Genomic DNA, 26,569 nt, shown 5'->3' with positions numbered 1-26,569 from the left:
ACTTCAGCATTCAGAGGAGCTGCAGGGTGTTCATGGCTGAATGCAGGTTTGGAGCTCAGATGCATCTCATATGTAAGCCGGTAAACAGGTTACTGCAGGTGAACCTGATGATGGTGCAACTCCAACAAATGCCACTAAATTAACACTCCACTTGTGTTTGGTTTCTAAAATGACTTAACAGCTTAAACAGGAACGATGCATTCCCTGTGAAACGGTGACTTTTAGGAGCTGCTGGTCTTTTTAAGCAACATTTCCAGTCTGACCACCTACAGCACCTTTCACAGGTGAACTCTAAGCTGGTCGGTGTTTTGGTCAAAGATGACCCGCTCCTGAGCCTCGATAACATGCAGCTTCAGGAGGAAAGGTGGTCATCTGATGGAGCTGAGGATCAGCCCACCAAACCTCTGATCAGAAGACGACCGGCTCTGCTTCCTGATCAACAGGTGAGTATGAATAACACTGAGGAGACACCTGAAAGGTTAGAGCAGGAGCCCAGTCCTCCAATAACTCCTCTTCAGTGTGATTCATGTGAACAAGTTTAAATGTCAGTGTCAAAGCTGCCTCATTAAGCTTTAGCAGCCTCATACACCAAAGATTAACAGCTCCAAACTAGCTTCAGCAGATTTTCCCTTCTCTGGCTTTCAAACATCTCTGTACTCGAACCTGCAGGTCAGTCGTGGTGTGTTCATGACTGTTGCTGCCAGCAGTGACAGCAGCAGCAAACTTCAGATCGAGGTGGGCTGCCAGTGTTTGGACCCCCCCCCCAAGAAATTTAGACCCTGTAAATACAGTCAACATAAATCAGTGACAAAGTTCAGCAGCTGATCACCATGTGCTGTCTGACCCTGTAACAATGTTTCCACCTCTGATTCAGAGTGAAAGTAAACCTGAGGTCGCCTCACACTCAGACCTCTGAGGAAGAAATGAAACACACAAGAACAGTTCAGAATATTTTAATCTGCAACACTTTGAACAACAAAAATCCCTGTAAACATTACAAAAATCAGCACCTGTGAGATCAGAGGAGAAACGTGGTCCTGCTGACAGGAAGAAGCTTTGAGTTCAGGGAGGGCCGAGGAAACCTCCACCTGCATCATTTCTGTGACTCTTTCCAGCTTAATCGGAGGTGTTCCTCGGCCCTCCGTCACAGCAGCATTCACACATCTGTTCACCGATTAGAAAGCAGCTGCTGCAAACATCTGGATCAGCAGTGAAAGCAAAAAAAAAAAAAAAAAAAAAAGGATAAGAGGGTTCCTGCACAGATTGATGTGGGAATCCTGTGAGTGAAGCACCAGGTTTCAGAGCCCCTGAAGTCGTCCCCTCCACCACAGACGCCGCTTCAGTCTCTGATGTTTGTAATAAGTTACAGGTGGAGGCGGCTGGTATTGCTATGAGTTGGTCAGACTTTGGGGTCTTTGTGAGCACCAGAATTCACAGGAGAGAAGATTCAGATTGTTTTTATGAGGAGGAATGATCTGGAAACTATTGGGATGAGTTCGGACATCAGGCGGAGGCTATGCGGAATGCCATGATCCACTGGAGGACTGAAGGCACAGGGGAGGCGAGAAAAGGGCGGGGTTTAATAACTTCACAGGAAGTTTTCCCATCAAACCCCGGCAGCAACTTCAGCTTTTTTTTTTTTTTTTTTAAATAACTACACCAACGCAAATTTTACTACATTTTGATGTAAATAACTTGAAGATTCAAACGCTGGGAATCATTCGTTTCAAAGCTGAAATGTATAGTGTGACTGAAAGCTGCAATAATTCATCTATGAACTGATATTTTATTGTTTGTGCATCAAATTCCTGCTGCATAAATCAATTAAAAACACTGAAAATCAGCTGCAGCTTTAATTCATAAAAATATTTATGCTGTAAATATTCTGCAGGGTCCTTGAAACTAATAAAGTACAGAATAAATCAGGTCTCAAACTTTAAACTGAGCTCGGCTGCAGATTTCAGGGCCTGACGCTTCGTTATGGCTGCGATTAAAAATTAAAAGGTGGCTAATATAAATGTTTCAGAGGAGGCAAAGCGCTGCTGAGGATGCTGGGAAAACTTGGATTAAATGTGCGTAATTAAAATACAAAAATGACCCGTTTTCTAATTAACAGTCAAAACAAAACAGGAGCTGCTGAGGATGCTGGGAAAACGTCAGCAGGCGACGTGCAGTTTGGTCGAGTGTTAAAAAGCACCGACAGGAAACTGAGACTCCGCCCACACTTTAAACGTTGGTCAGGCGGCTGTGGCCGAGCGTCCCATCTGAAGAAAGTGTGCTGGCCTTGATTTTGATTGATTTATTCCCACATTAGCACCTGAAGCAGAGGCACAAAGCAGAGTCACACCCAGCTGGCACGTTTAAACCTGACGGCGTGTCGGGTTTGATGCTTTCACATCACGATTTCTGAATCTGAGTTAGTCTGCAGGACGACCTGAAGCTTCAAATACAGTTCGAATCATCTACAGAGGGCTTTGAGAAATCTGAAACCAGCAGAGACGCAGGAAATGTGAGCTTTATCGTTAACAAGTCTAAACTGTGTGAGGCTTCAAGTGTTACAGCCTTCTGATGAAGCTCTGTGTCGACAAACAAACAGGAGCCCCTGATGGGAACCAGTTGTGATGATTTCCTTTTTGCTACAGCCTCGATGGAGCCGCTTTGTGTCTAACACCACGTTATGTTTAGTGTTGCACCAACAGCAGCTGCCATTGTAATACAGTGCGCTTTATAAACAACTGACGATTTTAATCACAGACTGTAAATAAAAGATGGGCAGAGCCACCCTGATTCTGTGCTCCATGTTTTGAAGCTTCAATTTTAGCTGCTGCCACATCTGGATGAGAAGGTCAATGGGGCGGTTATGCTTGCAGCTGTGATGTTAGCGACACCCGTTAATCAGAATGATGCAGCGGGTACAAACGGTACAGCGCTGTGGTGATGTGAAGCTTCCAGTGCGGCGGGTATAATGGAGCTCACACTAATCAGCTCACTCTTACAGAACAGCATCCACAGACAGCACAGGTGTTTCTCATACCTGCTGATTACCGCCCAGCAATAAAGTTTCTCACACTGAGCCACGTACTGACCGGCTCTCAGTCCTGAAAATCGACGCCTGGTTCGAACATCAGACCAGTAAAACCACCGGGGGGGGGTTACCTGACTCAGTGTCAGACTTTACAGCAGAATCAAACACCTTTACAGCCTGGTCTCTAAAGCTGATTCAGCCCGTTACCTTTTTAAGAACACTCAAGTTATTTAGGGCTCAGCTGTGTTTGTGCTGCAGGAGCATTTTGGAGAAGCTACTAAGCATCAATTAGCAGAAATCTGTCTGTGCACCGTATCATAAATAAGGAGTCCAGCCTCTCATCCAAACATGGTCACTTCCTGCTCAACCAACTGATGCAGCAGTAACAAAAACGCCTGCAGAGACCACTGCAGGTATGTCCATCTTTAATGTACAGCTTTTCTTTCTTCCCTCGTTAATCGCCTTCGCTTTAAACGGTCAGAGCTGGTGTCAGCGTGACGCTGCTTTGTGAACGACCTCCTGATTTACAGACAGTGAAGTGACACTCTGAGGAGAGCGTCTGGTTCAGTATAAAAACACACACACACACACACACAGAGTACAAACAGAGTCCGGTCCTGGGGTGAAAGCGGCTGGTGGAGGATTTTGGTCCCTGAAACTTGAACTGAGAGCTTTTAAAAACAAAGTCATTTTTTCCTCCTCTCACTGCAGAACGTTTTTACTCAAAGATAAATTTGTATGTTTTTGTCGGTGCACCTTCAGCAGAGGGAAGAGTTACGAATCCAAAGAGGAAGATTTGTCAACAAGTCAAAGGAAAAGATAAAAAACAGATATGAAAAGTTTCAACAACAACAAAAATCAGCTTCGTATATCCCAGTTTGTTTTTCCTGAAGCTTTTGTGGCATTTTGACGAGTCGTCTGGGTTTCCTGAACGTGACGGTGTGTGTGTGTGTGTGTGTGTGTGTGTGTTTGTGTGTAAGGCCTTTGTGTGGCTGAAAAACACAGGAAGTCCCAATCAGGCGATCTCCATCTCCCGCTCGATCCCGACGTACTTCAGAGCGTCGGCCTGGCTGTACCTGAGGAGCAGACGGAAGGGAAGCTTTAAGTTTTTATTTCAGGACCGGCACTTTAATCACATCTGAGCTTTGACTCTTGATTCTAGTCTAAGCTCCTAACACACACAGATCTGTGTAAAAAGGAACTAAAGATGCGTTTCCATAAGTAAGTACCTGGTACCAGGTACTAATGGAAACCTTCAAACCGTGCCGAGTAGATACTAATGGAAACGTGGCTTATAGGTCCCAGATTTAATCCTTTTGGAGGTCCTGAGTCATCATGACTCAAGAGCTTCACTCCACCATGACCTGGACAACTGAGTGGCTCCGCAGACTCAGACCAACAACTTTGAGAACCAAAGAAATCAAAAGAACGCTTTAACGTCTGAAAGATAATGGAAATCCTTTCAAACGGCAGGAGCTGTGACACACTAGTTACATCTCATCCTGTCACAAAGTTCATTTAATATTTAAGTCTCTAACCTGAGCTGCACCACGGCTGGGACCAACTCCAGCTCCTCTGCAGGCCTGATTAAAACACGAGGCTGAGCAGATGGACACTCAAGCTGCTTTTCCACCGACGGGGTTCTGGTGCCAGTATTTGAACCGTTCAGCGGTTTTTCCACCAAAAAAAACGGGTTCAACTCAGGCCCTGCAAGCTGGCTCGTCTCAAACCAAGAACGCGTGACTCTGCCGTCTCAACATCAAGTTTTCTACCATATTACATGTGTATTACACGAGAAAAGCGAAGCGATTTTGACGGCTGTGAATTAGGTTGGGCTCTAAGGCTGAACTCGCTGCTTTGTATCAGTTGATATCACAGATAAAAGGACACAAAGTGCGTACTTGTCGTCTTGCTCTAATCGCTGTCTGTGTTTCCCTCTGTGCTGCACACAGATGCTGCAGTAGTTTGGTTTGGACCCTAAAACGTATTTGCAGCACAGAAAGGGGAGCGTGTTCTCCCACGTTTGTGCGCTTCGGCTTCCGTGTCCAGACGAGGACCCGCCCACACTCATACGTAAAGGAGCAGTTCACAGAAACGCTGGAAACGCGGGCCCGTTCTTGAGCTGTTCGCCGGTTCCTTTGGGAACAGCACGAGCACTGGCACCCCGGCGGTGGAAAAGGGCTAACAGAGCCATTTTAGCCCAAACAGACGCTTCTCCCATAAAGTTCATCTAAAGAAGTGAGGAGTGCACACTCATGGGTGGAGCTTGTGGAACAGTGACATCACAGCACCAAACCTCCACATCAGAGCTCGAACAGCAGAAGTCAAAGCGTTGGAGCTGCTGTAGCGGCTCCTGACCGAGCGGGTAAACTTAGGAAACTCGAGGAGGCTCCACGAGCTGCTGCGACACCAAAGGGCGGCTCGCAGCTACAGCAGGTAGAAATGAGCTGATGTCGGTGTGTGTGAGAGCCCACACGCACACACGCTTTCAGAGATCCTGAACTGTGTTACTGACACTCGCAGAGTCTCTCGGGCTATTTGGGGTTCATGAAGCAGGTTTTGCTGCTACAATTTGTGACGTCTCTAAAATGAAGTTCATACATTTCGAAGTTTGGCTGCTTTTAAGGAAAGTTTTCCGTGTTCACTCCGTCCTCCGGGTTTCACTGACCTGTAGTCGAAGAAGAGCTCCTCTCCAGTCTGGATGGCTCTCTTGGCAAAGATCCCTATCCTGTGGTCACCGTTCACCATCATCACTGCGGAGGACATGAAGAGTTAGCACAGAGCAGAAAACTCCATGAGGCTCACGCAGTCTGATCGATGTACCTTTTGCATAGCAGTTCGGGTTCACTGAGTGGTTGGCGAAGCGGATCTTGTTGCCTTTCCTCGTAGCGTCAACAACAAAGTCTGGAAGGAAGAGAGCGTCTTAAATACTTTGATCTAAGATGTAACTTTATTCTTTCAGACGTCCCTGATGTGTTTGTGCATTTTACCGTTGTTGAGATTGAACAGGAAGCTGCACATGTATTTGTCGTAGACTTTCCCTCTGCGGTCGGCTTCGTCCTGGGAGATGATCTGTGTAAGAGAGATCCCACAGGAAGTTACACGTTTAATGTTTCCAGAGCTGAACCTGTGAGGTCAGACTGTACCAAACCACGCCTCTGACAGGTTTATGTTTTACTGTTACCAGAGTTTTTAAAATCCTTCACATTCTTAATTTTATTTCCTGTCTGTCAACCTAACAATGAATCTTTATTTCTTATAAATTTGAGCACACACAGCTGAAAGCCGTCAAGCAGATGCATGAATAAACTGCAGCTGAGGCAGACGCAGGATTACAGATGTGCGTTTGTGTTGTGATGCATGTAACTCATTTATAAAGAAACACCTTGAGGAAGGTGCGTTCAGGGGCAGATGTAAAAGACAAACTGATCTGATTTCAAGCTTATAACATGTCTTTGGGGCACCACCTCATGCAGGTAAAAATCATAAAAAGATGATTTAAATGACCTCTGGCAGACATGCAGTACCCTCACAGCCCAGCAGAGGGCACACTGTCACAGCTTTTAACCACATCCGTAAGTAACTTTGGCACATGAACCCATTAATGAGCATCATTAACACAAGGAGAAATGAGCCGTACCTCCCCACAGTACTCAGAAATGAACTCGTTCTTCTGCACTGGCTCCTTGATGAAGATGCCCCAGCCGGCCACATCTGACGGTGCGAGCAGGAGGTGCTGAGGGACACACACGGATCAGTACGGTGGACCTCAGTTTTGGTTTTGGTGAAGAACAGTTCAAGTTTTGTTACCTTCTTGGCACCTCTCTGGATGGAGCAGTTCTTGCAGGACACGTTCTTGCTGTCCCAGTGGTCCGCGGCGCCGCAGGTCAGGCAGAGGTCGGGGTCGCACTCCCTCACCGCCAGGTAGCAGGGGCACTGCTTGGTGTTGCACTGAGCTTTGCAGCGGCAGCCCGGGAAGCGGTTCTGACCTAAAACGAAGTGGAAAGTTTATGTTTCTAATAAATGGTAAACTGGTTCTTATAAAGCACGTTTCTACTCTGTTCTCAGGAAGGTTCTTACACTCTGAGCTGCACTGGCAGAACTTCTCACAGAAGTTTTGAGCGGTGACGCAGGGACACGAGGAGTCGCAGGGCTGCCGGGGGTGGTCACACGGCTGGTAGTTGTACACGTGATTGGACGAGCCATCTGTAAGAGGTCAAACTTTCAATTTTCTGTGGACAGTACGACTCTCCGAGTCCAGCCCGTTGATCCTTCTGTGTTCAAACGTTTCCTGTCTAATCTTTGACCTCTAACCTTTACAAACAGAGCCTGATCAGATCCTACGTGTCTCGTCTTGTATTTGTGATCATCATCAAACCAAAACTATTATTTCAAGGACCCATAAAACCACAAATGTCTGCTGTTCATCAGACATTTAAAGCTGTAAAATGATCGGGCGCCTGGGTGGCTTAGTGGTGAAGCCGGCGACCACATACACATGCCGTGTTGCGTTGCGGGTTCGCGTCTCGGCCCATCGCCAATTTGCCCGCGTGTCTTCCCCTGTATCTTTCCCCCATTTCCTGTCTCTCTCCACTGTTGATAAAAACCGCTCTGGCTGTAAAATGATCTGATTCAGAGATTTACCAAAGCCTGGGAGATAAATGAGGATCATTAATGCAGAGCTGGAAATGATCAGGAAGGAGGAACTGTCCCTACCTTATCAACCTTTTAGGGACCAAAACAGTATAAAAAGATTATGACAATAAAACCAACAGGAAAATATTCAGGTCAAAAGGTCATTTTCCAAAAGACTTCTATTGTTCTCCTGCCCATTAGGTTCAGGTTTAAGGTACTTTCAGCCTGGCTCCTGACCTTTCTTCAGCTGGATCTTGCGGCAGTGAGTGGCCCACAGTCTGTGTTTCCTCTTTTTCTTCCTTGGCGGTGTGTCCTCATCCTCAGCGGGAGCCCGAGCGATGATGGCCGACTCCTTGACCCTGAATTCGTAAACCTGCAGAACCCGGTAAAGATGACATGTTAGCCGAGCATCGTCGGGAAGCATCTGAAGATGCTGAGTGGACCTGACTCACCTGTCTGCAGGTCTTGGTGCCTATGAGCCGTGCGATGGCACAGTAGTTGTCGTAGTATGTCCCGATCAGGACCCTGAAAAGAGAGGCTTCGGCACCACTCCACTCCACAGCTTCAGCCTCACCGGACAGCTTCATCTTCACTGGAGTCTGACACCGAGAGTTTCCCTCTGTAAAGACATGAGATCAACACTGAGGACATTCATGCAGCTACTTTTTATTTAAGCTCCCCAAAAACCTTCAGAGTAACTGAACCTGCCTCTGACCTCCAGGAACCGGGGCTGAAGGAAGGTTCTTCATAAAGAGGGCCATACTTCCAGCTAACAGCAGAAGTTTGATCACATGTCTGAAACTCTGCTCACATTTCTGAGCTATTTAAACTGCTGACAGGAGTTTGAGTCCAGTACTGATCACACAGGAAGGAAAAGGTTAGGCTGCTGCGTAAACTAGGCCTTAATCATTGGCACATCTGGATATCTGTTGTTCACATCTAGCCACAACATGCTTTTGTTTGAGGGCAGCACAGATCACAGCTGCTGCAGCGCCATCTACAAACACACAACAACAAAGCTGCGTGCAGAGGATGAGCCGCCCGGTAACGAGGGCGTCGCTCCACTTTCAGAGACAAACGCGGGGCCGTACCCGAGCTGCTGGTGGTCTCGTCCTTCTTGTCCTCGTCGTTGTCTCGCTCGTCGTCTTTGCTGCCCTCGCGGTCGCTGTCCGTGTCTTTGGTTTCAGAGGAAACTGTGGGGGTGCTGGGCCGGCTGTTACTGGTGCTGTTGGGCAGTCGGCCTCGGCGGCGGCCCCCGTTGCGTTTGGAGGGCGTCTTTACTCGCTCAGTTCCCACGCCTGATGTGTACTCCCTCACCACGCCATCCTGAGCAGAACCAGAAATCAGTGAAGCTACATTTTAGTTTGTGTTTCAGCTTAAAGAAAGCAGCTTTTTCTCACCTGCACCAGGTCCATGTAGCAGTCGACCCCACAGGGGGTTTTATCCACCAGGTTCTCCAGGTTCTTCCGCTTGTACGTGTTTGGAGTCGCATGAAACGCTAAAAATATAGAAGAGATGTTTGCTTTTAGGAATTTAACTCTCAAAGGAGCCAGAGTCACTTTGTTTAAAGTGTCAAAAGATTAAATATAAAAAAAAAAAAAAATGAAAAACAGATCAGCCTCTGAAAGAAAACTGTCTTCACAGTCAGCTTCACAGCACTGACTGACCAATAATACTGAGGTTTATGTTCTCAGGTGTTAATATGAAAACAGAAGCAGATGTTTGTATTTCTAACATCAGCGTCTTCACTGATGTCTTTATTTACTGATAAAATGATCAGCTGCACAGATGCAGTACAGGAGCCACTGTGAGGCTGAAGGGACAGAGTCATGCAGGGGTGGAGTTCATTTCATCAAAACTCAACCGGTAAAAATTAATAAAATATGTGAAACTGTGGGGAACTTTTAGACAGAAAATGTGTGAGGTGCACTGATGTAAGGTGACATGATGAAGTTCACAGTAACAACCTGATGTGACACCTTTCATGAGGTCAGTCAGTTCAGAAACTGTGACTGAGATGTAGCGCGGTGGTCACATTTCAGACACCAGCCCCAGCAGTTCATCCTCTAAGTTTAGAACCTGGAGCTGTTGTGAGCTCACATGAGTGGACTTTATTGTGTATTTATTGTGTACTAACGGTGGAGGAAGCAGTCGTATTTGAAGCAGCGTCTGCAGAACAGAGTGTGGAAGGAGTGCAGGCTCTGCTCACGCTGCACGGAGCGAGCATTCGGACCGTCGATGTTCGGCGTGCATTCGGGCGGCAGCGCGCCAGGCAGCTGCTGCTCGGTCAACTCCTTGTACCTGAAACACAAACACACAAGATCAAACTGACCTGAAGTCAGACGAGCGCGGTGAGACGCACACGTCACTTGGGCTGCAACGATTCATCGATTAACTCGATTAATTCGATTCTAAAAAATTATCGACACAAATTTACTGTTTCGATGCTTCGTTTAAACTCTGCAGCGCTCTTTACTAGCATTAGCAGCATTAGTGCTCCGTCGTCTTTTTGTGGGTTTATTGGTGACTGGCAAACCAACATAGAACTGCATTACCGCCACCTATTGGACTGGAGTGTGAATCACGCACGCACACAGATTCCAAAAAGCTCTCCGTCGCTGCGATGAATTTCCCTAACACAGAGTGGATCATCGCTAGAGTTGCCACCTGTCTCGTAAAATACAGAACCCCGTATGTTACAGGACTCCGTGCATTTCCACGCCTCCACTGCTCTCTGTGTGTGTTGTGCTCGCTGACAATTTCAGCTGCTATTTTTGTCTTTACTTCAGCTGTAGCTACCAGAACTGGTTTACTAGCGAGCGCGGGCCATTAGCACTAGCGATGGTTCGGTACCGGAAGGCCCGCCCCCCAGGACCGAGGGGCTCCGTCAAAATATTTTTTATACTTTAATCCCTTATTAGTGACTAAATATAGACCTGCAGTAGAAACGTATTTTTGAGAATGCTTGTGAATACAAAGCATTACAACATTACTCACACATGCGCCATGGCTCCCGCAGCCACTAGCTTTTCAAAAACACTCATAGCAGGCAGCGGTTTGAACTGCGCAAGCGCAAAGAGATGAAGCTGTTATAGAGACGGTGAGCTCAAGTAGTGCAAAAGGAAACGTTTTTCCAGCGTCCAAAACAGCAGCTTTTTCTTTTAGTAACCACTGTTGGAGTTATGGTATAAATTCCATTCTGTTTATTATGAATTATCATATCTTCTGTTTGTATATTTTCTATAAGTTGTTTTATGTACATATGATACTGTTGTTTTTATGTTTGAAATGGAAACACGTGGTGACATTTTTTACAAAGGAAGTTGTAGTTACTTGCAGGCTGTTTTCAGCCTGCAGAGAACAAACATAGGACACGTATCTCATATACATGCACATCCCACAGGATACCTACTACCATATATGGTAAGGAAAAAGCCAAGAATGTTGTTTATTACATGCTGTAAACTGCGTTTGGTGTAACCCACGTGACCTTATTGCGAAAGTCCGAATAAAAGCGCTGCGCAGGAAGCGGTCCTTCAGGACAGATAACTTCCGCTCAGCCGCGAGCTGAGTTCAAGGAACGGATCTCTCCTCCTTGCGCAAGTTCAAAAAGAAACAGCTGGAGGTCCTTCATCAACCACCTGATCAGCAAGTGTTAAGGTGAAGAAAAGAGAACTTTGTAGCTGCTCCATCCAACGCTGTTTGTTCACACGGCGAAAAACTGCAGTACGGACGTTAAAATATGCAGATAAACTGTTAATTAAAAAGTATTTCTTATCCGATTACTCGATTAATCAATGGAATAATCGATAGAATACTCGATTACTAAAATAATCGACTTATGCAGCCCTACATGTCACTGATCTATCAGCCTGTCATTCATTATCAGAGACCTGCATGTAAACAGGAAACACCTGCTGCTGTGTAACAATGGATTTAAGAGTCTGACCCACTAAAGTCTGCAGGTTCAATGATGCAGAAACAACGAGCAGGATAAAAAGGTTCCATTAATGATGTTCAGATTTCTGATGTCATCGCTCTAAAATATTTAGCATGATAAGATCTTAATATCAAATTCTCCACAGCTCTGCAGATCCTGATGAACGCATTACAGTGCACACACACACACACACTTTGTGTCACAACAGCAGAGGAGCTTTGATTTAAACTGTCCAGTTTTTGCAGTTTAATTTTACATTTAACACAAACACGAGGAAAACAAGTTTCTCTTCACAAACTGCCTTCATATTTATTATATTTAAATAAACAATAACTGCTGCTTTCATACTTTCTCCAATCCTCTGTGTTCAATGATGATGTGAGGAAACCTTCAGCCTTTAGAGACAAACAAATGCAGTTTTCTTGGAAAAAAGTAATCACAGGTATTTGTGTCTAATCAGAGATCACTTGGAGAATTACTCAGTATCAGCAGTGGCTAATATTATTAACACTGATGAAAGCTTTAAAGACTTCAGAACAGATGTTTTTAATTAAGATGTGTGTTTACTCTGACTTGAACAGGAAATAAATAAAGTAAAAGTCTAAAAGCACACCTCCAGCTCAACCACACCTGGGCTCACCTTACAAGTGGCACAGCATGCAGCAAACTAACAGTACTTTAGGGTTAAGACATCATCTACTGTGAGTGCACCCTCAAACTGGGTCCAGCCCCCCCTTAAAACTCGTCACATCATGAACCTCTGACCCATTTCACCAACGTGCCAGAACAGGACGTCCTGAAACCTCTCCAGAGGCACTGAGGTTGAAGGGAAGACGATCCCAGTTTAAAATCAGGTATGTTTTATGTTTACGGGCAGATTCAGATCTTTGCTCGTCTATAGGAATTTGTTCCTCTGCTGTTGTGACGACACTGACACACAAACAAACCCACTGACTTCTCTTTGAGCTCCTCGGGGGAGCCCTTGTCGGGGAACATGGAGGAGATGGCTTCAAAAATCTTGTCAGAGGGAAACTTCTTGCTGGTGTCGTTGTTGGTTCGGCCTGGAGACGACACACACACACACACGCTTTCCATCAGGACACAAACCTGACAGTGTGAACTTGTCCAGTCCTTAGTTTCCCCCTGAATGCTGCCCCCTACTGTAGATCTTTAAAACTACTCAGCTCTGCAGAAGGAAACTTCTGCCTTCACCGTTTTTAACCACACCTTTCTAACTGCAGCCTGTTGGCATGACGATACATCGACATCTCAGGACTTACTCTCGTTGTTAACCAGCCCGTCCTTGCGGGGGTCCTCTGGGTGGTCTTTGCCTTCACACATGTCCATCTTGTCCACCTTGAAGTCCTGCTCTTCCTCCTCCTCGTCATCCTCATTGTCGCTGTACTGTGACAGAGCGTTGACCAACTCAACGAAGATCTCGTCGTTGATGAAGCCACACTCTGCAAAACACAACATAAATGTCTTCAAATCCAACCCATCCACCCGTTCAGCCTCGATGAGACTCCACATCAGACGACCACGTTCAGGGTCACCTTCGACTAGTTTACAAAGTCACAGCTGTGCAGTTTCTCTCAGCTGCTGAGGGAGGACGGTAAACAGCTGTGCTGCATCATGTCTCCGTGTAATCAGCTGTGCACTCAGACAGGTGTTCCATCTAAACTACCCAGAATCCTCTCTTTCAGGAAGTTTAAAGAGCACAGTTCTGTCAGTCATTGTCTGCATTTCCATAAATGACAGAAAGCACATTTCAGGTTTAGTGTCTGTGAGCACACTTCGGTCAGAGTCAGGCCATCATCAGAGCGGACGCTCGTAACAACTTCCTGTCCTTCAGGTGGACTTCAAAGAAGCATAGCATCATGTCTGTGAGAGTGTAACCTGCCTAACTTTAGTAATGCAGCTGTTTTTATACATGAGACTTAACCAGGAAACATCCTGACAGCAGACAGGCTGACTTCATTTTCTGATTCACTTTGTTGTTTCAGCTTTTTTCCACTCTGACCTTCCCAGGTCCCTGCACCACCACAGCAACCAATCACTCCTCTCCCTGTTTCTCTTCCATTTATGCCGCTTTTTGCTAACACCAGGCAACTGATCAAAATTCAATTTCAATTTTGGCTTCTAACATTATAAAAACACTTATTTTTTAACATTTGTTTTCATTATAGGACTGTGTCTTTTCTGGTTGTGTAAAATGCAATACTTTATAAAGGTGTGAGTAGGAGAGAGCTCCATTAAGAGGATGTAATAGTCACAAGGTTTACGCAGGTAAACCTGTAGAAGTATTAACTGCCAGCAGCTCAGCATCGCGCAGGGTCTCTTAAAGGAGGCCTCTTTCCCACCAACAGGATTCCGGAGCCGGTGCCGTGATTTGAACCGTTAGGCGGGTTTTCCACCGCCGATACACTCGGTGCTCGGCCGAAAAACGGGTTCAACTCCGGCCCTGCAAGCTAGCTGGTCTCGAACCAAGAACGCGTGATGAAAGCAGCAGAAGGGCGTGACTCTGCTGTCTCAACATCAAGTTTTCTACCATATTACATGTGTATTACAGGAGAAAAGCGAAGCTTGCTGCTTTGTATCAGTTCATATCACAGATAAAAGGACACAAAGTGCGTACTTGTCGTCTTGCTCTAATCGCTGTCTGTGTTTCCCTCTGTGCTGCACACAGATGCTGCAGTAGTTTGGTTTGGACCCTAAAACGTATTTGCAGCACAGAAAGGGGAGCGTGTTCTCCCACGTTTGTGCGCTTCGGCTTCCGTGTCCAGACAAGGACCCGCCCACGGTCATACGTAAAGGAGCAGTTCACAGAAACGCGGTGGGAACGCGGGCCCATTCTTAAGCGTTTCGCCGGTTCATTGAAACCAGCACCGGCTCCTCGGTGGTGGCAAAGTAGCAATAGACCCCTCTTTTACACGCGTCTTACTGCACCAAAACGGGTTGCTCTGTCTTTAAATGTTAATGAGACACCCCCCCCCCCGGTCGCAGAGCATTCCACTCCACCCCGTTCAGCCATTTTCCATAGTTTGATAGCAGCAATACGATTATCTACCAGCAGAAAAACAAGTACATAGAGCAGGCTCTGATGCTGGGGTGCGGGGGGGTCGTGTGGGTTAATACACCCAACAACCGAACATTTTGACTTGTCTACTTTCAACTTTGGCATGACTGAACTTGGACTACAAAGAAAAAAATGGCGGATTCATGAATTCGGTAAGCCGGATGTCCATGCCCTTGTTTAGCAGTTCCACAGCAAATACTGTGACGTCACAGGACAGAAAATGTCACAGGGACTAGAGAAAACTGAACAGCCTGAAAAATGTGACCCAAAAAGAATATAAAGATATCTACACAGCACTGGAACAGAATGCATTTACATTTCCTGCACTGCTACACACTGAAAGTACACAACAAAATGTATTTAAGGGCTAAAAAAGTAGGTTTTGCATGATACGTGTGATTTAACCAGTCTGCTTTCTGCAGCAGGTGACAGCCAGCAGTTGGCTCTCAGTCACTCGCCCCAGGTGTACTCTGCAGGTCTCCCAAGAAACGTCTGTAGCTGCCCGTCTTTTCCTTCACTGTTTACTCAGATCGAGCTGGAGGCGGGCCCCCGGCTGCCCCTGTAAGACCGGTTTGAAGGTCAAAGACGGCTCCTGTCCGGGCCTAAACACCAACCACCCTGCACGACCTTCAGAATGACTTTTAATTCAACTATTTAGTTACTGAATAACCACGTTCAGTAATCAAAACAAACCATGATTATGGTCACAATCCAGCAGCCTCAGTTTCTACTAGGCTGAACCAAACCCAGAGTAAGCACCGCTCGCCGCCCTGAAAGTAATCCCATCGTGGGAACACACATGCTACGTTTCCACCGCCGAGGTGCCGGTGCTGGTTTCAATGAACCGGTGAAACACTTAACGGGCCTATGTTTCCACCGCACTTTGTGAACTGATCCTTTACATGTGAGTGTGGGCGGGTCCTCGTCTGGACACAGAAGCCAAACACACTCCCCTTTCTTGTGCTGCGAACACATTTTATGGTCCAAACAAACTACTGCAGCATCTGTGTGCAGCACAGAGGGAAACACAGACAGCGATAACAGCAAGACCACAAGTACGCACTTTGTGTCCTTTTATCTGTGATATGAACTGATACAAAGCAGCAAGTTCAGCCTTAGAGCCCAACCTAATTCACAGCCCTGAAAATCGCTTCGATTTTCTCATGTAATACACACCATGCAGTGAAATAGTGGCAGAAAACTTTATGCTGAGACAGCAGAGTCACACGTTTCTGCTGCTTTTGTCACGCGTTCTTGGTTCAAGACCAGCTAGCTTGCAGGGCCGGAGTTGAACCAGTTTTTCGGCCGAGCACAGAGTGCGTTCATGATGGAAAAACCTGGCACCAGCACCCCATCAGCAGAAAAGCGGCCAATGAGAGGCTGTGCACTCTCTGACCCTCACCTCTGTCTCCGTGGACTTTGCCGTCATAGTTCTTGATGAGCTCTTCGATGAAAGTGCCATCCTGGTCAAGGATCTCGTCTCCCATGTAGGGAATGTTATGGAGCACCGTCTCATCCTCCACCTGAAGGAGAACAGTCACACACAGAGCTTTGGTTAAAACGGTCCAAACACCTGCAAATGCAGCTAAGTAGAGATACCCAGCCTCCAGCTCTCAATAATGTGCAGCTTTCCGTACACACCATGAAGTTCTGCTGTAGCGGCGACCAGGAGTACATAACCGGGACAGAGGCCACGGCGTTCAGAGTCTTCAGGGGGATGACCTGACGGGGGAACTCAGAGAAGCCGCTCTCCACCGTGCACTGCAGAGGAAACATACGGTACAGTGAGGACATGTTCCTCTGCACCTTCAGAGTATTTATCGTTTCTTCCAGTTCCAGTACACTCACCTCCCGGGTCCCTCGTAAGGAGCTCACTGACGTCATGATGTGAACGGGCTGAATTCGCCGGGTTTTCCACTCCTGGTTCAAAATGTCAGTTCGCTCCATAATTTTCTGACGGTTGGTGTTGAACATGCTCTGCAAGAGGAAATTTAAATTACTGCACAGAACAAAACAGAACCTGATTCATCAGCATGCTGATATTTGTTTATCCTCCCTCATTTCCCTACACAGAGACCTCACATGGGAACATGACCCAGGTGACCACTTTAGCCCTTATTAGTCTAGTGATGGTAAGATATAAACAAGTGAAGAGGACAGCTTTAAGAAGCAGCTCTGCAGGCTGATAGCTCACTGTGTGCGCACACAGTGACATTCACAACATCAGCTGATCACTGAGTTTATGGCAGTCTGAACAGGAGAGTTTACAGCAATCAAAACACTGTCGGACTTTCCTGTTCCCATTGTCCATGATTAAAAACTTTTAGTAAATAAATCTGAAGTCTGTTTTTAGCCAAGAATGGAAAAGCAGCCTCAGCCAGTGCTCAGTAAAAAAAAAAACAAACAAAAAAAAAAACAGGAAACGACAGGTGCTATATATAGACGAGGCGAGAGTAAACCAACTTCTCTTAATAGCTGCAGAGTGTGTGTGTAACTAAGTGTGTGTGTGTGTAAACAAACCTTGACCTCGTCGGCCCGTCTGAAACGTTTCAGCTGTCGAAGCCTCATGTACTCAGACTTCACCCTCCTCTTCCAGCAGGCGGGACCTTTCTCCGAGCGCTTCCCAGTCAGCACCATGATTCACCTGCAGCCAAACAGGAAGACGATCAAGGATCCTGTGACTGTGTTCACACTTCTGGAGGTTCTTCACTGGACTGTAGGACCGTAACACCTGACTGTGACCAGCTCCAACACAATCTCATGTTTTTAGACAAGAGCCAATACAGTCCCTGCAGGAAGAGCCAAAATGGCCATTGTGGGATTCTCTGGGTCTGAGTGAAACTCTGAGCTAACTAAGCATACAGTAAAGGGAACTCATGTGTCTGACCTATCTGAGAGAAATCAAAGCATTTCTGCAGTTATTGTTTATCAAAGGTGTCCATAAAGCTTCACTAATAACATCCCAGTGCACAAACTGGATTTTTTTTATTACAATACTAATCAGTCACCAATCAATGATCCAACAATTGTGCTGTCCTCATTTCTGGGACCCAGTTTCTGAATATTTTATGTAATTTATGCTAATCTGAAGGGTGTGATGAAGGCATGGAACAACCCAAACCTGGATCTGCTGCCCATGAAACACACAAAATCACAACATTTGTGGCTGAGGTAAACTTCAGCTTTGGTGTAGTTTACTATAAAATTCCACGTGCCTGCAGCAGCACATGATCACCACCTCGCCTCGAGTCCAATAATCAGAGCCGACTAATACCTTATATTCCCTCTCTGTGAACCCCTGATTTAACAGCTAAATTCAGACGTCTGCAGCCTGGCTGCCAACATTCAAACCACTTCTGTTCACCTCTCGTCTCCATTCAAGCATCAGCCCTGAGGAGACTCAGACACAGGTGGCTTACTTCTTCACACCTTCTCTGCCAAATCCTTTGCTCTCATCTTTCCTTTTTTTAATGACAGCACTCGTCTGTCGATCCATCTGCTGCCCGGCAGTCAGTCAGTCAGTGTGAGTCTCTGACTCAAATCTCACTTTAGATCAGACACGGCAGACGGCAGTCATGTAGGCGTGAAGGACTGACCTGGCCTGGCACATTTCACCAGTCTTCAAATCACACCAAATAAAGAGTTACACTGAAGTCCTTCTGGCCAAGTTAAATGTGTTCTGCTGGAGATGCTCGCTGTCTGCCAGTAAGATCATACAGTTACTGAGGTTACTGAGGTGTCCTATTGTTATCCAAATATGTGGACAGATTATTAGAAACACGCTCAGTAACACATGACCAGCAACTCTCTCTAAAACACTAACTTCCTTCAACTATTGTGATACACTCCTGATCAAAATCTTAAGACGTTAAAAAAATTGCAAGAATTTGCATTTTGCACTATTGGATCTTAAGAAGGTTCTAAGTAGAGCTTCACGATGCTAAAAGAAGAAATCGGCGCAAGAGACAAAAACTTTTGAGCAGGGAATTTATTGAAAACTGCATTTACACTCAAACATGATTTTTTCAGCTGATCAAAAGTTTAAGACCACAGCCTTTAAAAGCCAAAAGCTGTGCAAAAATTTGGATTCCATGCCATTTTCTGTCAAGACCTCCTGACGGCAAAAGCAAAAAAGCTCACTGACTGAACGTGGTAGGATTGGTGAGCTGCATAAGCAAGGCCTCTCACAACGTGCCATCACTGCTGAGGTTGGACGCAGTAAGGCAGTCATTTTGCATTTTTTAAATGATCCTGAGGGTTATAGAACAAAAAAGTCAAGTGGTAGACTCAAAAAAATTTCACCAGCGCTGAGTCGCAGGATCCCATTGGCTGTCCATCAAGACACGTGACGATCCTCTACTCAAATTAAGGCCATTACTGGTGCTGACTGCAGCCCAATAACCAACAGACGACATCTGCGAGGGAAGGGCTCCAGACACAAAAAACGTCTTCAAAGGCCACGTCTTCTTCAACGCCACAAAATTGCCCGTTTGGACTTTGCAAGGGTGCAGCAAACATGGGACACTGAAAGGTGGAAGAAAGTTGTCTTCTCTGATGAGAAAAAATTTAACCTTGATGGTCCTTACTGGGGTTAGGTTAATTGGCTACTCTAAATTGCCCACAGGTGTGAATGAGAGCATGAATGTGAGTGTGGATGTTGTCTGTCTCCCCGTGTTGGTCCTGTGACAGGCTGGCGACCTGTACAGGGTGTACCCTGCCTCTCGCCCTATGTCAGCTGGGATAGGCTCCAGCCCCCCCAACCCTGAACAGGGTAAGCGGAAGTGAATGAATGGATGGTCCTGATGGCTTCCAACATTACTGGCATGACAAGGAGATCCACCTGAGATGTTTTCTACACGGCACAGTGGGGGGTGGGGGGCGCTTTCCTTCAGTGGAACAATGGAGCTTCAGGTTGTGCAGGAGCGTCCAGCAGCAGCTGGCTATGTGGAGATGTTGCAGCGGGCGTCCCTCGTGACTGAGGGCCCTCGTCTGTCTGGTAATGACTGGGTTTTTCAACAGGACAATGCTGCAGTTCACAATGTCCCCCTGACAAAGGACTTCTTCCAGGAGAAGAACATCACTCTTTTGGACCATCCTGCATGTTCCCCTGATCTAAATCCCATTGAGAACATTTGGGGATGGATGGCAAGGGAAGTTTATAAAAATGGACATCAGTTCCAGACAGTGGATGCCCTTCGTGAAGCCATCTTCAACACTTGGAGCAACGTTCCCACTAGCCTCCTGGAAACACTGGCATCAAGCAAGCAAACGACTGAAGTGATAAACAAGAATGGTGGAGCTACTCATTACTAAGTCCTTTTGTTGACACTTTGATTTCTGTTTTGAGGGGGCTTTTGTTTTTTTGGACCTGTGGTCTTAAACTTTTGATCAGCTGAAAAAATCATGTTTGAGTGTAAATGCAGTTTTCAATAAATTCCCTGCTCAGAAGTTTTTGTCTCTTCAGCAAAGAAGAGTGGGACAAACCTCCTCCACAGTGATGTGAAACACTCACTGCCAGTTTTCACAAACGCTTTCTTTCTTCCAAGGGCGGCAAAACCAGTTATTAGATTTAGGGGCAGTGACTTTCTCACACAGGGACAGGCAGGTTTGGACAGCTTTGTTCTCTTAATAAATTAAATCATCATAAAAACGGCATCTGGTATTTACACTGGTTCTTTGTCTCATTAAAATTTACTGGATCTAAAGCATTTATGAAAAAAACTAAAATAAACTAGGGAGTGACAAATTTCACACACATCTACGCCCTGCTAGCTAGCCTTAGCAGTCAAATATGGTGATTTCCAACATCATAACTGAAAGACATCAAAATGTCTAAAAACCATTAAAGCCACAATGGCTACGTCCTCCTTTTATAGACAGTCTGTGGAAAGAAACAGCCGACAATGCAGCAGTAACCCCACCACCATTTTACTTCTCTAATGGAACTCCGTCGAGTGGTGTGTGTATATATTTATCCCCACAAAGCCAGCACAGGTCGGACTCTACCAAAAACCTGCAGCAGGACTCATTAAGGTCACTTCTGACTAACAGGTGAAACTCAAGCTTCCTGTCATGTGTTGCACCACAAACTCCCGTTCTTCTAGTTTACACGATGTTATAAGTTTTTTTAGTGAGGGAAGTGGTTGAATATCGCCCCCGTAAGGCTTCGAGACAAACAAGAGTGAAGCTTTTCACTTTTATCAGTCTGATAATCTCTTAAGTAAAGGTGACACGCACTATTTCTAGTTCAACTAAAGCCCAGTTTCACAAAAAAACGCCCAAAAGCTTGGAGAGAAAAAAGAAAACTGAATGAGGTACAGAAAATTACATATGAAGACCTGTATCGGGCTTTTTGTGTGAGCTAGCTCCGAGCTAACGATAGCTTGCGGATGTCGTGCCAAGTTTGGATCCCCTCAAAATGTGTTTCCCCTTAGCGCACAAACCGGCTCACAAAGGTCCCAAAAACACATGAGGAAGGCGGCTCCATCGGAGTCAATATGCTGCTCTGTGAGATTAAAAAAAAAAAAGTTCGCTTCTTTACAAGCCAGTCAATATTTACGGGGACACGAAACCTGGCACAGCACCCCGGCGAGCTAGCTAACAGTTGGTAAGGTAACAAAGATTGAGGCGTCCACAGAGCACAAAGAGCAGCCCACGACAAAAGCTCCGCGAACACAGCCACTGACAGTGACAGCTTCTCTCACCTCCACCAGAGGTTCTGGCCTCATCCAACAGAGCGATTCCGGATCGAAGCGACCAACACGGGCAAAGTCGTCCTTTGTGTTACGGATTAGCTCGCTCCGTGTTGCGGCTAGCTGTAATGTTAGCTCGGCGGCTAGGTAGGGAGGAGGGAGCGACCGAGTTCGCGCGACACCCGGCTTCACGCACTCAGAGCCGGCAAACGAAACAGTCTCCACCGGCTTCTCCGCTCCGAGGCTGGTTAGGACACAGGAACCGCGCGTCTGTGAATGACACTCGCACCGTCCGCTTCAGCCTGCCTGTAAACAGTTGCCCTGAATTCGATGTTACCGACTCGGTTCAAACTGCTCGCCCGTCTCACCGCCTACTACGGCTGCGGCGGATTCAAGAGGCGCCAAACGTCTGGGCCAATCACATAAGCCGATCTTATGGTCGCCTCAGTGTGGTGCTACGCGATAGGTTGAATGGTATGAAAGTGAAGCCAATGAGATTTGGAGCTGCGCTGGGGGCCCTGTAACGGGGACATGTGGACAGGTTCCCTTTGTTCTCTCATGTCAACGGGATAAAACCCAAAATATACAAAATGCAGTGTTTGACAGCTAAATTAATGATAATAATGCACCGCGTTTGATATTAAACCAGTGTCTCTTACGCATGACAGCTGTCACAGCCATGTGGCTAAGCTAAATCAGACATAAATAGATTTTTGACGGAAATAAAGTCAGCTGAGAGGTGACAGATGGCGCTTCATCCCGTGCCGAACAGCTCGGGTTTCAGCTGCTGTGAGACTTTCTCAGTGTGTCCCTTAAATGATCAAATAAACGCTGATAACTGAACGGGTTTATTAAATGAATGAGGCTCGCTGGCCGAAGCCAGCAAGGGCAAGGGTCGCCAAGTTTATTAAACCCCGCCCCCCGAGCGGCGATTGGCTGATGCATCGAAGACGTATGCGTGGTGCGTTCACGGCCAACGGAAATACACGCAGGCATAATAATAGTAATGAATATTATTGTAAATCGATGTGATATTATTTAAAATCTTCAAACGTTGTATTAAATCAATAATATAAATGAAACATGTTTTAAGCATCTGTTCTGATTTGTTGATTTTGATGTATTAATAATAGTCATGGAGATGAAGAAAGTAGGAGTACTGGGAGGAGTGGGGTATGAAAAGAATAGAATAGAATAGAATGCCTTTATTGTCATTGTACAGGATGTACAATGAGATTGGAGGGCCACTCCTGTTCAGTACCCTGCAATAGAAAGTCAAACTTTCTAAATAAAAATAGAATAATCTAATATAATCTAAAAATATACAGAAAACAGTATGTATAAAATATAAAGAAAATAAAATGTATAAAAACTGTACAGTAAATGAAATGTATTAGAAATACAGAAAATAAGAGAATGTATAAAATATATACTTTGTAAAAAATAAAATAATTGTATACATATAATAATGAAGATGGTGAGTATTGCACTAGTGAAAGAATATTGGATATTACACAATATAGGAGTGACAGATATTGTTCAGTATGAATAATATAATATTGCACAGAGATGTGGGTGTTGCACAGTTACAGTGGGTGAGTGTGAGAGTTCAGGGTGGTGACTGCTCTGGTGAAGAAACTGTTCCTGAGTCTGTTTGTTCTGGCTTTGATGCTCCTGTAGCTCCTGCCAGAGGGCAGCAGGTCAGAGTTCAAAGCCAGGGTATGAGGTGTTCTTGATGATGTTCCTGGCCCCGCTGATGCAGCGGGAGGTGTAGATGTCCATCAGGGAGGGGAGAGGGCAGCCAACAATTATCTGTGCTGTCTTGACTACCCTCTGAAGCCTCACCCTGTCTGCCTCAGTGCAGCTGCTCAGCAGGAGGATCAGCAGGAGGTTTCAGTCCAAGTTGTTCTTCCTGAGGACCCTCAGGAAGTGAAGTCGCTGCTGAGCCTTCTTGATAACAGCTGTGATGTTATCTGACCAAGAGAGATCAGCAGAAATGAGGACACCAAGAAACCTGAAGGTGTGGACCCTCTCCACACGCTCACCGTTGATGTAGAGGGGAGCTGGGTCAGTCCTGTGCTTCCTGAAGTCGATGATGATCTCTTTGGTTTTCATGGTGTTCAGTACCAGGTTGTTCTCTGAACACCAGGCTGTCAACTTCAGGACCTCCTCTCTGTAAGCTGCCTCATCTCCCTTTGAGATGAGGCCGACCACTGTGGTGTCGTCAGCAAATTTGAGGATGAGGTTGTTACTGTGGGCCGGACTGCAGTCATGGGTGTAGAGGCAGTACAGGAGGGGGCTCAGCACACAGCCCTGTGGGGAGCCAGTGCTCAGTGTGTGGGTGGAGGAGGGACGGGGGCCAAGTCTCACAGTCTGGGGCCAGTTGGTTAAGAAGGCCATTATCCAGGAACATGTAAGAGGGGGGAGGCCCAGGGTGTGCAGTTTGGTGGTGAGAATGTCCGGGATGATTGTGTTGAACGCTGAGCTATAATCTACAATCTATAATCCACAAAGAGTGGGAATCAGCTTGTTGGTGCAAAAATATCAGACTATCTGATTGTGTTTTAGATTCATCTAAAGAAACGATGATGTGCTTTTGCAACAGGCTGCTTGTAACAAAGTGCTGAGGATACTGCGTTGTGTGTAGACAGCACACTGTTCCCTTGAGTTAGGAGCCTTTTTACTTTGAGTGGTCAGTGTGCAGTGACTTAACAAACAGGAAAACATTCCTCTGAAAATGATCAGGAACAAGGATCGGACTGAAAATGAGTGAAAAAGCAGCCAATGTCCAAAGAGGACATTTGGATGACCTTCAGAAAGCCTGAAAAGTGATGCTGAAGTTCACTCTAAAATTCTGTCTGGGGCCTTGGAAGCAAAATATAAAGAAATGAGGAGCAGGGAAAACATTTTAAATTTCAGCTTTTCACCTCAAACTTTACATGATACTAGAAGGATATCTTTTAATGTATTTATGGAACATTATAGAATTGATAATCATGAAGCTTTTTCTTGTCAAACATTTTGGGGAAGATATTCAGCCCAGTCACATTAAACAGAACATGCATACTTAATATTTGTGTACCTGAGTCTAAGCAAATACCTGAGGTGTGTCTGAATCTGAGTGTTACAGAGAAACAAATACACAATATCAGAAACCAAAGAAACACTGAAGTTAAAGTGTGGATGTTATGAGCTGCAGTTAAATCACTGGACTGCTATATGTTATGTGCTTCCTGCACTACCACAGAGGTTTTTGTAACCTTATACTGAGTATGTGTGTACAGTGCCTTGCGAAAGTATTCGGCCCCCTTGAACTTTTCAAACTTTTGCCACATTTCAGGCTTCAAACAAAGATATAAAATTTAAATTTTTTGTGAAGAATCAACAACAAGTGGGACACAATCGTGAAGTGGAATGAAATTTATTGGATGTGTCAAACTTTTTTAACAAATAAAAAACTGAAAAGTGGGGCGTGCAATATTATTCAGCCCCCTTGCGTTAATACTTTGTAGCGCCACCTTTTGCTGCAATTACAGCTGCAAGTCTCTTGGGGTATGTCTCTATCAGTTTTGCACATGGAGAGACTGAAATTCTTGCCCATTCTTCCTTACAAAACAGCTCGAGCTCAGTGAGGTTGGATGGAGAGCGTTTGTGAACAGCAGTCTTCAGCTCTTTCCACAGATCCTCGATTGGATTCAGGTCTGGACTTTGACTTGGCCGTTCCAACACCAGGATACGGTTATTTGTGAACCATTCCACTGTAGATTTGGCTTTATGTTTTGGATCATTGTCTTGTTGGAAGATAAATCTCCGTCCCAGTCTCAGGTCTCTTGCAGACTCCAACAGGTTTTCTTCCAGAATGGTCCTGTATTTGGCCCCATCCATCTTCCCATCAATTTTGACCATCTTCCCTGTCCCTGCTGACGAAAAGCAGGCCCAAACCATGATGCTGCCACCACCATGTTTGACAGTGTTGACGGTGTGTTCAGGGTGATGAGCTGTGTTGCTTTTACGCCAAACATATCGTTTTGCATTCTGGCCAAACAGTTGGATTTTGGTTTGATCTGACCAGAGCACCTTCTTCCACATGTTTGGTGTGTCTCTCAGGTGGCTTGTGGCAAACTTTAAACGAGACTTTTTATGGATATCTTTGAGAAATGGCTTTCTTCTTGCCACTCTTCCATAAAGACCAGATTTGTGCAGTGTACGACCGATTGTTGTCCTATGGACAGACTCTCCCACCTCAGCTGTAGATCTCTGCAGTTCATCCAGAGTGATCATGGGCCTCCTGGCTGCATCTCTGATCAGTCTTCTCCTTGTTTGAGATGAAAGTTTAGAGGGACGGCCGGGTCTTGGTAGATTTGCAGTGGTCTGATACTCCTTCCATTTCAATATGATTGCTTGCACAGTGCTCCTTGAGATGTTTAAAGCTTGGGAAATCTTTTTGTATCCAAATCTGGCTTTGAACTTCTCCACAACAGTATCTCGGACCTGCCTGGTGTGTTCCTTGGTCTTCATGATGTTCTCTGCACTTTGAACAGAACCCTGAGACTATCACAGAGCAGGTGCATTTATATGGAGACTTGATTACACACAGGTGGATTCTATTGATCATCATCAGTCATTTGGGACAACACTGGATCATTCAGAGATCCTCACTGAACTTCTGGAGTGAGTTTGCTGCACTGAAAGTAAAGGGGCCCAATAATATTGCACGCCCCACTTTTCAGTTTTTTATTTGTTAAAAAAGTTTGACACATCCAATAAATTTCATTCTACTTCATGATTGTGTCCCACTTGTTGATTCTTCAAAAAAAATTACAATTTTATATCTTTATGTTTGAAGCCTGAAATGTGGCAAAAGGTTGAAAAGTTCAAGGGGGCCGAATACTTTCGCAAGGCACTGTATCTTTGTATACAAAGTATGAGATGATTTTTTTTCCTCACTCATCCCAATGTGTCTTTCACTATTGTTTCTGTCTTTTTAATGGCAGCGCCTCAAGAAGGAGGGCAGCATGGCCACAGTTCACCTATCTCCCCATCTTTGTTTTCTTGGATGGGTGTTCTGTTAACTGTAATTTCCCCATTGTGGAATCAATAAAGTATCATTTATTCATTCAAAAATCAAAGGAACAACTTGTTATGTCTGAATGTGGATTAGTAGGAAATAGAATAAACAGAAACATGGACATGTTAACTGT

At 45.5% G+C, this 26,569-nt stretch overlaps 1 protein-coding gene across 1 annotated transcript; it reads right to left on the bottom strand.

Moving 5' to 3' along the window:
• Positions 1-937: 937 nt before the first annotated feature.
• On the bottom strand, positions 938-21,751 carry ezh2 (enhancer of zeste 2 polycomb repressive complex 2 subunit). The gene is made up of 19 exons (XM_030756914.1): positions 21,381-21,751; positions 17,197-17,320; positions 16,525-16,653; positions 16,318-16,437; positions 16,079-16,199; positions 12,881-13,060; positions 12,556-12,661; positions 9,798-9,961; positions 9,061-9,158; positions 8,752-8,986; positions 8,113-8,279; positions 7,898-8,033; positions 7,106-7,231; positions 6,836-7,014; positions 6,666-6,761; positions 6,016-6,097; positions 5,849-5,929; positions 5,694-5,778; positions 938-4,101 (listed from the first exon to the last, which is right to left on the bottom strand). The coding sequence occupies exons 2-19, from the start codon at positions 17,311-17,313 to the stop codon at positions 4,041-4,043; spliced, it is 2,283 nt and encodes a 760-aa protein (XP_030612774.1). The 5' UTR covers positions 17,314-17,320; positions 21,381-21,751; the 3' UTR covers positions 938-4,040.
• Positions 21,752-26,569: the final 4,818 nt, after the last annotated feature.

The sequence above is a fragment of the Archocentrus centrarchus genome, chromosome 20 (assembly GCF_007364275.1).
Source record: "Archocentrus centrarchus isolate MPI-CPG fArcCen1 chromosome 20, fArcCen1, whole genome shotgun sequence".
Classification (NCBI taxonomy): Eukaryota; Metazoa; Chordata; class Actinopteri; order Cichliformes; family Cichlidae; genus Archocentrus; species Archocentrus centrarchus.
The sequence above is the reverse complement of the archived record's forward strand: the minus strand, read 5'-3'. Positions and strand labels throughout refer to the sequence as shown.